Below are 12,045 nucleotides of genomic sequence, written 5' to 3'. Positions count from 1 at the left end.
TGTAATTCTCGATTAAGTGCCCGGTAATTCCCGCGTGGTATTCACATTGGGCATTTGTGTCATACCATTTGGGATACGGGGGCTGCAGTGGCTCTAGGTAGAAAGGGGATACTACATGAGCGTTGAATAGGTTCTGGTACAACTCCCTATATGTTATGGGTATAGGGGTGAATTGTGGCCTTTCTATGTTCTTTCTCGAATTGGATTCTTGTCTTACAGAGCTTTGTTGATTGGTAGTCACCGTTTTGGGTTGATTCACGGTAATTGACTTGGACTGCCCCTTGTTGAATGTGCTCGTGTTGTTCACTTTATTGTCCCTTTTCCTTGGGGTCGACTTTCTGGCACTCTCTCCAGACTCTATTTTGCCGCTCCTCACAGCATTCTCGATCATTTCCCCCGTCATCACTATGTCGGAGAAGCTTTTTGTGGCGCTTCCTAAAATATGGGTGATAAAAGGGGCTTTCAAGGTGTTGATAAAGAGCATTGTCGTCTCCTTTTCTAGAAGTGGCGGCTGAACTTGTATGGCCACCTCTCTCCACCTTTGTGCATACTGTCTAAAGCTTTCATTTGACTTTTTTTTCCATATTTTGGAGAGTGATTCTGTTAGGGGTCATGTCCATCACATGATTGTATTGCTTCATAAAGGCCTGAGCCAGGTCCTTCCATGAGTTAATCTTGGCTCGGCTCAGTTGATTATACCACTTAGACGCCATTCCAACCAGACTATCTTGAAAGCAGTGGATTAATAGCTGGTCATTGTTAACATATCCCGTTATTCGCCTGCAGAACACGGTGATGTGGGCTTCAGGGCAACTTGTTCCATTGTATTTCTCGAATTCAGGCATTTTGAATTTAGGGGGGAGGACTAAATCTGGGACCAGACTCAGATCCTTGGCATTAATCCCTTGATGATGATCCGCGCTCTCCATAGCTTTGAATTTTTCCTCGAGCCATCTACAACGTTCTTCCAATTGTTTTTGCGAATCCATCCTCACCTTTTCCTCTTCAGCAGCTTCATCCTAGTCGGGAACGGGCAGATAGTTCGGGTTGTTGACAAATTTAGAGCCTGAGCCGGCTTGGAAGTTCATCAGAATTGAAGCTCCAGCCTGAACTTGCTGGGGTATGATTTTGACCGATGGTTTTTGTAGGTTAATCTCGGGCCTCATCGATACATGCGTCGGAGTAAAGCCAGGGGGTATTGGAAATCTTCATTCGTTTCCTCAACTTGGTCCATGGGGCCCTTTCCCTTATCCATTCCTCCCAACAGCAATTTGGATAACTGGGACATCATTTCTCTCTGGGACTCCATCATTTGCTCTTTCATCTCTCGTTGAATCTTGGCTAGCTGCTCTTCTATCTGAGACTGCATTTGTTCTTGCATGTCCTTTTGCATTTGCTCCAATTTCTCGAGTCTCTTATCCATTGATTTTTTTCTTGTACCGTAAGAGTGCGTAGTTGGTTGGTTTTCGTTAGTTTCCAGGTTACTGAAATAATTTTTAATTAATTAATTAGAAAACTCTTATGGCCTTTAATGCATAATGATATGATGTAATGCAAATGCATGAATGTAAAGGAGGCATCAATTTTGATTCATTTGCCCTTAGAAAATTTCACTCGAAAATAAAATCTTTTACATAAAGTCGAATTACAAATAAAATTTCGCTCTAACACTTAAAATCCTAATTTTTCTAAGCAACGAGGCCAGCTCTTGTCCGCGATCCGACTCCAACTCATACTTCACGCTCAGTATGTCCACTTGAACCGCTAAAGTTTGCAAGTAGTCTGCTACCTCCCGAATTTGGGTTATGGCTTACCCCATAAGGTAATCTCTGTTTCTGACTTGGTCTTGCACATGGTGAAGCTGTTCTTTCCAACGATCCTCGTTTGCCTTGAAAAACTGGATCCGTATCTCACAGTTCTGCAGTGATGCCTCTAACTCTCCTATTCTTCCTTTCATCTCTTCTATCTGGCTCAAGCTTGCCCTCAGCTCTATTGTGGTGTTGCGGTTTCAGTATTGATGCAGAGACTTCTCGAGTTCTGCCACTCTAGCCCTTAGTTCACCTCGCTCGTTTCTGCTTTTCGACAGACTCTTCTCCAAATCTTCGTTTCGTGCCTGAGCTTCTCGAAATTTACTTTCCCACCTATCGGTATTGGCTTTTTCTTCTCGAATTTCGTGGCGCCATTGTTCGAAACTCTTATCTAAACCCGCAGTCTTCATAGATAGGCGCAGCTTCTTGTAGTCTGTCTTCAAGCTGTTTAGGTCTTCTTCGGCCTTAGTTTTTCCTTTTCTCCATTTCTCAGCCTCTGACCTCTGAACATCAGCGTCTAACCTTAGATGCATCTTCTCTTCTTCTAACTGTTCGATCTTCTTCCTGAGCTCCGAACTCTTCTTCTCGAAATCTTGCCTTATAATTTCCAATTCTGATGGGGCGATTTGTAATTGTTCCCCGATAGGTCGAGCATTCTTCATGCTTGGCCTAGGAATATTATCATTAATCCTCTTTCTAAACCACTCGCTATACTCGGGCGTTACTATGGAACCGACGACTAACCTCTTCATCCAACAAGTTTGCTTCCAAGCATCCGATAACTCCCGAACTCTCTTCTTATAATGAGCACCTTTAAATGAGAATTCACTCTGAGCAAGCCCATAAGTCGTGGGTACAAACTGCCTCGACTTATATTGCCTCAAGGCTAATAGTAGAGTATACCCGGTAACTCTCCAAATTCCTAACAATGGCACCCAATCGAAGTTACCGCATCGGTACATGATCTCGTCAGGAACCATCCAATAAGCTCTCCACTCGATATCCCCCTCCTTGAGGTTATGAAGAATGTCCATCCACTTTTCCTCTGAAATATCCTCTCTCCTCTGTATAGCTGCTTCTTCTTTCAATGGGAAATAACCCTCGGAGAAGACTCGATAGGAAACTTTGTCTACCTTCCAAAAGTGCCCATGAAACCATGCCATCAATAATTGTGCACATCTAATGAATCGCCCCTTGCCTGTCTTTCTAATTGAGCTCAAAGATCTGAACGTTTCTGCCAATATTGCCGGTACCGGGGTGATTCCCTTTTCAAGGCGATCAAACAAGTCAATGACCGCCTCGTCCACGTGCCTCAAAGCCTTAGGAAATATCACTAATCTGTAGATGCTTAAGGCAAATATATCAACCCTCTTTCTTTCATCTGGATGTGTCAAGATCAAATCTCGCAAATTCTCCCAAGGGATACATTTGCTATCTCCTTTTTGCTGAATTCGAGTAATGACCCAAGGCTCGCTCATCCCAGAAATGCTCATCAGTTTCTTCACGAAAGTCTGACTACTAAAAACCCAAGCATAAGTCTTCCGGACTTGAATTTTGGGACACCTGAGCAAAGTAGTGTATTCCTCCATGGTAGGTACCAAATCCACTTCTCCAAAAGTGAAACACTTGTACGCAGAATTCCAAAACTGCACCAAGGCTCGAAACAAATTCTTATCCACTCTAATGTCTAGCAGGTAGGATACGTCACCATAATTTTGGTAAAACAATTGCTTGATTCCTTCATTCCAACTAGCCCAAATGTCTCTCAACTCTTGCAGCTCGTTCTGTACTACATTGACGCGAGTGAAATCTTGCAACTCCGATACATACCCTTCTGCCAAGCTATGCCCTCTCTCCGATTGCAGCCTCTGCGACCATGCACGAACGGCCGCATTATCCTCGACTTTACTAAGAAATTCATTCTCCATGTCAAATTTTCTAACTTAGTAATTGAATACGGATTAACGCCTCCTTTAGTATGTAATGTTATGCAAAGAAGATAAAACCAAACAAAACACCGGTTAGTGTCAAATAATAGCGATAGAGTGCAAGCACATAAACGATAATTATGACGCATATAGAGGTAAGTACTAAGGCTCGGCGCGGCTTCATCCAAGGATGGTTCCTAAGGTTTACTATATGCGGTTTAGTTCTAGAGATACGGTACCTGAACCAGCAGATTCCTCAATCCTCACCCATTATAGGCTCATATAGACCAAGTTCAGTTCAGGGGAATACATTTCCTTATGCCCATGCGGAGGTGAAAACCTCACGAAAGCATAGTTTCTCACTCTCATTTAAAAGGTGTGACTACAACGGTCGTGCAATGCAATGCAAAAGTATTCTATAGGACTTGAACCAAAACAAATGAAGTAAAAAGGATCATTTGTTAAAAACCAAAATTTAAATTTTCGACAAAAGGACAAAAAAAAATCAATTTTGCGGCTTGACTCTCTTATTGTCCCCAGCGGAGTCGCCAAGCTGTCGAAACCATTCCTTGATTTAAAAATTTTAAAATTTTAAAAAAGGGGTAATCGACTTTTGAAAAACAAATGCATGGAGTCGCCATCGATCTTTTGTTTTGGCGTGATCGGATCACCTAAAAAATTGGTTATTTTAATAAAACATTTATGATTTACTAAAGCAACAATTTTGGTCTACAAAAATTTTAGAAAACGGGCTCGGGAGTCGGTTACGCATGAGGAAGGATTAGCACCCTCACTACGCCCAAAATTGGTACCAAATCGATTAAATATTGTCCTTATGTCTAAAATTAAAAATGTTTTTGAAATGTGGCTTTTTTTAATAAAAGTTGAATAACCCGAGTTAATCGTAAAAACTTTTCTTGTTTCAATGTCCGGAAATTTATAATTCGAAAATCACGAAAGGATGCTCAACTATTTAGTCCAACGAAAAATCGAAACCCAGCACAGTAGGGCACGATTCTTTGAATTCCCAAACATTGATCATTGCCTCACTTTGGAAAATACGAGTGAAATCCCGGAGAGATATTTGATTATTTCGGTCAGACGGGAGATTGCAACCCAGCACGATAGGGCACTATTCCTCAAACTGCCCAAACATCAAACACTTCTTTCGTTTTAAAGGGTTTTTAGAAAACGTGGATGAAACTTCAAAGGGATCTTCAATTGCTTAGAATAAAGGAAAAAGCGCAACCCAACACGATAGGGCACGATTCTCAAATATCCAATCATCGAACATCCTTTGTTTTGAAAGGTTTTTAATAAGCATGGGTGAAAACCTAAAGGAATATTCGATTGTTTTTGAGCAAATGAGAAATCACAACCCAGCACGATAAGGTATGATTCTCGAATCATCAAACACCGAGTATTGCCTTTATTTGCGAAAAATCTTATTTCGAGGTAACAACATGTCATACCCGGTAAGTTAGGGCACCACACCTCGTATATCCAAAAATAAACATTTTTTTTAAACTCACATTGTGATTAAAAGGAATATTCCATTATTTAGGTTAAATAAAAAGAATCGAAATCCAATAAGTTAGGGTACGATTATCTCAAATTACCTAATACGGAATATTACTTTTATGAAAGAATTGTTTTAATATATTGAGTAAGAAAAATAACGTGATTTATAGTAAAACATAAAAGCAAATTATAATATTAATGTGAATAATAACATAATAGGTGCGACAGTGTCAAAAACGATAATATGAGTAATTGTAAAAGATGAAGTAATAGCAAGACTAGTAATATGTAAATATAAACAAATGCATGAGGAAAATGAAATGATCAAGACATAAGCAAATTAACGAATAAATAAAAATGAATAAAACATGGAACAACAAAATGGCAATGACAATGATAATAATAATAATAATAATAATAATAATAATAATAATAATATAACGTAGAACATAATGATAATAATATATGAATTTAAAAAATATATATATATACATACATATACCAAAGACATATTCATAATAATAGTATTGAATATTAAAAGTATATATATAATAGAGACAAAAATATGTACATAATGTAGTATTGAAAGTATTTACATGGGATAATGTATAAAAAAAACATATGATTAATGTGATATTAAAATATATACATAAAATATAATAGATATATATATATATAATATATACATAATATAGTATTAAAATATATATAATACATACACATTAGAAATAATAATAATAATGTTACAAAACAATTATTAATAATACTTCATAAATATATACATATATATATATATATGTTAAAATAAGTACATATTAATATTAAGATGATGATAATATTAAAATAACCATTGATAACTTTACATATAAATATATACACATATAAGTATGATAACAGATAATTATAATACTAATACTAATAATAAATACAATAATAGTAGTAAAAATAAACACATTGATAATCATGAAAATAATGTGTACATGAAAATAATAATGATATGATAAAAAAACGATACAATATAATAATAATGTAAAGAAAATAAAATAATAATATTTATAATAAAAAAATAAAAGAGTGTATTTAAAAGCATATATATAATATTATTTGAACTAATATTAAAAATTAAAGTAGCAAAGATAATATAAAATCAACTTAAATTAAAAAGAGACTAAATTGAATTAAAAGCGAAGTTTTGGGGCAAATTTAAAAATAAAAAAAGAAAAGGGCCTATTTAAATGCGCGTGAAACAACAGAGGGCCTAAAGTGCAATAACCCCCTTTATAAAATGCACAGCATCAGCTAGGATTAAATTGAAAATTGCGACAAATTTTGGTGCCAAATTAAAAATAAAAAATAATTTAATTGCAAAGTAATAAAAGCGGAGGGCTAAACGCAAATAGCCCCTCCAATGAAAAACGCGGATCCTGAAGTTGGAGCGGTCGGGTCGCTGGTCACCATGGGTTAAGAGCCAAAAGACGTCGTTTTGGCATTAGTGGCTTAAACCCAAAACGACGTCGTTTTGATGGGACTATATAAGTCAAAATTCCTAAAAAACTCATTTTTCCCATTTCAAAAAAAAAAACTAACCCTTTCTCTCAAACTCTCTCAAGGCCTTCTCCTCCGACCAAACTCGGCTCAATCTCTGCTGCATCTGCTGCATGGCCAATATCGTCGCCGGCCACAAGACGGTGGTGGAAATTTCAAAAGGTTTTTTCTTTTTTTTATATTTCTTATATATATACCTTGATATATTTTAATACATGAATGAGAAGAGATGGATTCAAATAATAAAATAAAAAAGAAAAGAAAAAAACCTTAAGCCGGTTTGCACTTCTTTTTTTTTTTTTATGGCTTTGTTATTATCTTTTTTTTTTTGTATTGCTTGCTGTTTTTTTTTAAAGAAAAATCTTCAAAGAGATTACACTTTTTTTTTCAATCTCTTTTTTTTTGATAAAAAACCCCCTTCCTTTTTACAATATTCTTGTTTTTGTACCAAAAAAAATCCGAGATTTCAGGCTTTGTAGCCGAAATACCATGGATTTGCTACATATTCCTTGTTTTCTTGCTTCTTTTCTGCCCATTTTTTTGTTTTTTTCTTCTTTTGACTTTTGCAGGTGTAAGTGGAGCAAGTGGAGGTGGCTAGGTTTTTTTTTCTTTTTTTTCTTTTTACTAAAAATTAGTTAAGGTTGTGGGCTAATTGGGCTTTTAGGGTTTTAATATTTGGGCTGTGATTGGGTATTGTATTTATTTATTTGGTTTATTGGGCCCCGGGCAAAATTTGGGCCTTACAGAAGCAATTAGAGGACTAATTGAAAAAGTTGTTAAGTTGGATTTGCAAACTGATAATAAAACTAGAGGTTGGTTTGCCCGTTTGGCAGTTTTTATAAATTTAAATAAACCATTGGTCTTTCAGGTGTTAGTGAAAGGTGTTGTTCAACGAGTCGAGTACGAGGCGCTTTCGATGGTGTGCTTCTCTTGTGGGAAATATGACTACGTCAAGGAGTTGTGCCTGTCAGTAGTGTCGACTCCGGTTTTGGGGAGTTCAGTGGGTGCGACGGTGGAGGTCTCCGGAGATAAAGTCAGCATAGGTGGTGGAGAGAAGAGTGTGATTTATGGACCGTGGATGTTGGTTGAAAGGAAATCACAGCGGGGTCAATGGGATTCTCGGGTTAATTTGGTAGCTAAATCAGGAAAGAGTCCATTAGGGTCTAGATTTTTGCCGTTGATTGTGGAGAATGTTTCTGGAGGTGATTTAGGCTTGGCTGATGGGGATTTGTCAGGGGAGACAGATGCTGGTAAGAAAGATGCGTTTGGGAGGGATTTTAATGTTGGGGTTAGCTCCAAAGGGGACTTGGGTTCGGCTGTGGATATGGGCCGTGGGCGTGAGGCTGGTCATAGGTCTTCTGCTGGGTTTGTTGTAGGTCCAAGTTCTGGTAGACTTAGGGTGGTTGAGACGGGTCTTGTTGAGGGAGCTCCTAGCCTTAAAACCTTGGAAAAGAGGCTTGTGGGGCTTGATAGGATTGAACAAGTTGGAAAGGATTTGGGAAATAATCTTATTTTTTCTAATGCTATTCTTCCATTTCATCTACAGGGTCAACGCATACTAGAGTGGCTGACACAAGACTAGTCGGGCTGGAGAAAGGAAGACCTGATGGGCCTATGGAATTTGGTATTGGGCTAGCAGGTCCATTAGCACCTGATTTAAATTCCAATGGGTTGAACAAAAGGATTTTGAATAGAAAAAAAATAATGTTTTGGATGAGCAACATTTTAGTGGGATTTTTTCTAATGGTTTCTTGGGAAAGGAATCAGTAGATGCTCAACCAGGATTTTCAAATGTTACGGGGGATAAGTTGGTGCATAATAATCCTATGTTTGATGGTCCTAGAGAAACTGCGATTAAATTGGATGCTAATTTATTAAACCTGAATCATTATTAGGTTGTCATTATCAATGATCATAATTTGTCAAAACCACTAAAAGGTAATAAGAAAATTTTTTTGGTTAATACTAACAGATATTTTTCTGTTTCCAGAGGGCATGGTTTTAAGATTAAAATAGGCAATAGTCGTAGTGGAGCTTCTCTTAATCGTACGTTAAAGGAAAAATGAGGTCGATTAAAAAATGCTGGAATTTCTCGAATTCCTTTCACAGAGGCTATGAGTTCTATGGCTAATCTCATTAATTCACAAGTTGGAGCAGATGTGATTGGTGGTAGTGTTGATGGACAGATGAATGGCATTGGTTCCGCATCTGCATAATATGGTGGTATTTTTATTTTTAATTTCAATATTTTATTTTTATGAATATGAATTTCTCTATTTTCTGCTGGAATTGTCAAGGTTGTGCTAGTTTGAAATTTCCTCCTACTTTTTGGGAATATAATAGAGAGAATAAGCCTGATTTGATTGGTCTTTTAGAGATTAGGGTAAGTGGTACCAAAGCTGACTCAGTTATTGCTAAGCTTGGTTTTGAGTTTTCGCATAGAGTGGAGGCTATGAGTTTTTCTGGTGGCATTTGGATTGGATGGAAGAATACAATTTTTGTAGATATTTTAGGTAATTATTCCCAATTTATCTTACTTAGAATTTCTGGGAATTCATATAGGCAATCGGTTTTGGTCACTTTTGTGTATGGTTGTCCTAATAGCCAAAAGTGCAAGCAGTTATGGGAAGTTCTTAAGGGTATTGCTCCGGTGGATGAGACTCTTTGGTTAGCGATTGGGGATTTTAATACTTTTCTTTCTTCTTGTGAAAAAAGAGGGGGTCAGATCATTGGGAAAAGATGTGCTCTTTTTAGTGATTTTATGGATTTCTTCATATTACATGATTTGGGGTTTAGTGGTCCAAAATTCACTTGGAATAGAGGTGGTGTCTTTGAGAGACTGGATAGGGCAATTTGTAATGGACTCTCAAGTTTCCTCTGTTGAGAGTCGTGCATTTACAAAAGCTTAAATTTGATCATAGACCTCTTAAATTAACTCTTTTTCCTAATGACAAGCCTTTCGCAGAGAGATATTTTCTTTTTGGGTAGGTTGGGTTGAGCATCCAGGGTTTGTAGGTTTTATCAAGAAGGATTGGGAGTTTCAGGGGAATTTGTTGGATACCTAAGATACTTTCAGTAATCAAGTGAAATTATGGAATAAAGATGTGTTTGGTCACATTATTCATCGGAAGAATCTTTTGAAAAAGAAACTTGATAATGTTCAGAAGGTGATTGATCGAAGGAGCTCGTCTTATTTGAATCAGGTTGAGTTAGAGATTCAGGAAGAATTGGAGTCAATTTTACATCATGAGGAACTTTTATGGCATCAGAACTCTAGGTGTGACTGGTTGGTGTTTGGGGATAGAAATACGAGATTTTTCCATAGGAGAGCTTTGCAGAGGAGAAAGCATAATCGTATTGTCACCTTAAAAAATCAAGTGGGAGAATGGGTTATGGATGAAGAAGAATTGAAGCAAGAAGCGGTCAATTTTTATAAGAATCTCTATGGCGAGCAACCAAGAAGAGCGAGTAATCTTGGTGATAGTTCTTTCCCATCTCTTGATAAAAAAGATATTCAATTCTTTAGTATGCTGGTTTCAGATGAGGAGATTAAGAAGGCCCTTTTTGACATGGCTCCTTTAAAAGCTCCAGGAAGTGATGACTTTCATGCGCTTTTTTATCAAAGTCAATAGGAGTATGTTGGTCCTTCGATTTGTGGGTGGGTTAAACAAATTTTCTCTGGGGAGAGCATTGATTTTTGATCTTATTAATTATCTTATAGTCCTTTTACCTAAAGTTCAACATCAGGAATGTTTCTGCAGTTTCACCTCATCAATCTATGTTCAGTGTTGTATAAGTTAGTGATGAAGATTATTGCTAATAGATTTAAAGTGGTTTTTTCGAAGCTCATTGGACCTGAACAAGCGATTTTTGTATCAGGTAGAAATATAAATGATAACATTATCATTGTGCAATAAGTTATACATTCTATGAGGAGCAAGCAAAAGAATAAAAGATGGATGGCTATTAAAATTGACCTTGAGAAGGCTTATGATCGGGTTCGTTGGGATTTCATTGACGCTTCACTTTAGGCTGCAGGTATTCCTAACATTCTTCGTAATGTCATTATGTCAGCTATATCTAGTTCCACTATGCAGGTACTTTGGAATGGTGTGCCATCACAGAAATTCAAACCGGCAAGAGGAGTTCGTCAAGGATGCCCACTTTTGCCTTACCTTTTCATTTTATGTATTGAGTGGCTAGGGCATAGTATACATGCAGCTATGGTGAACGCTAGATGGTCGTCTATTCGGCTGTCTAGATCAGGTCCGCCCCTTTCTTATCTTTTTTTTGTTTTTTTTTTTTGCAGATGACTTGTGTAGCAGCCCATTTTTCAGTTAAATCGGAACAGTGGTTTTGGGACCACAAATCTAATCCAAAATATATTTTATTTTTATTTTACCATATGGCCTTTAGTATGTTAAGAATGACGTGTGAAAATTTTGATATGAAAATTTTATCGATTTCGTGCCTAATTACGAGAAGGACTAAATCGCATAGAATGTGAAAGTTAAATTTTAGTAGCTATAAGGATCAAATAGCTATGAAATTCAAAAATTAAGGTTCTTATATGGTAGCTAGACCATTAATAAAAGTATGTAGATTTTTATGGTGACTCATTCATGGAATTATAGAAAAAGACAAGGGACTAAATTGAAAATACCAAAATGCTTAATTAATTAAAAGATGAAAAGAAATTATATCATCTTATTTTCATCATCTTCAACCTAAAAACACATGGAAACCCTAAAAGAGAGAAAAGAAGCTTTCAAGGCCCAATTGGGTAAGTTTCATTGTCCAGTTTTTAGTAATTTTGGAATTTTTGAAACCGGGATAACTTAATCTCTCTATTTGAGGGATTAATTTGAAAATTTATCAAGGTATGAAAATGGGTCATGGATATATTATGCTGGAAATTAGAAATTTATGGTAGAAAATGAAAGATTATTGATAGATAAACAACTTTTGCAAGGTGGTTTTTGATGAAAACTTGATTTAGGGACTAAAATGTAAACTTGTAAAATTGAAGGAAAAATTCTAAAATTTTATGTAAACAGTGCTGGAAAATTTGTAATGGGGCTTTGGTTAGGCTTGGAATAGGGAGTTATTTGTACAATTTTTATTTTCTGGGCCTAGGGACGAAAATATAATTTTTGGAAAAGTTAAGGGTAAAATGGTAATTTTTTCTAGGACGTAAGTTGAATCCGTTTAAGTATGACATGTATAAAATTAATGATTAAATT

The 12,045-nt window shown here is 36.6% G+C and overlaps 2 protein-coding genes across 2 annotated transcripts; one reads left to right on the top strand and one right to left on the bottom strand.

Moving 5' to 3' along the window:
• Positions 1 to 2,008: 2,008 nt before the first annotated feature.
• On the bottom strand, positions 2,009 to 3,702 carry LOC108488328 (uncharacterized). The gene is made up of 3 exons (XM_017792610.1): positions 3,639 to 3,702; positions 3,272 to 3,495; positions 2,009 to 3,127 (listed from the first exon to the last, which is right to left on the bottom strand). The coding sequence occupies exons 1-3, from the start codon at positions 3,700 to 3,702 to the stop codon at positions 2,009 to 2,011; spliced, it is 1,407 nt and encodes a 468-aa protein (XP_017648099.1).
• A 5,214-nt stretch (positions 3,703 to 8,916) lies between these two features.
• LOC108488327 (uncharacterized) lies at positions 8,917 to 10,434 on the top strand. The gene is made up of 3 exons (XM_017792609.1): positions 8,917 to 9,001; positions 9,100 to 9,672; positions 9,905 to 10,434. Exons 1-3 carry the CDS (start codon positions 8,917 to 8,919, stop codon positions 10,432 to 10,434), a joined length of 1,188 nt encoding a protein of 395 aa, XP_017648098.1.
• The last annotated feature ends 1,611 nt before the right edge of the window (positions 10,435 to 12,045 follow it).

Source organism: Gossypium arboreum, chromosome 10 (assembly GCF_025698485.1).
Source record: "Gossypium arboreum isolate Shixiya-1 chromosome 10, ASM2569848v2, whole genome shotgun sequence".
NCBI lineage: Eukaryota > Viridiplantae > Streptophyta > Magnoliopsida > Malvales > Malvaceae > Gossypium > Gossypium arboreum.
This window is presented reverse-complemented; position numbering and strand designations above follow the sequence as displayed.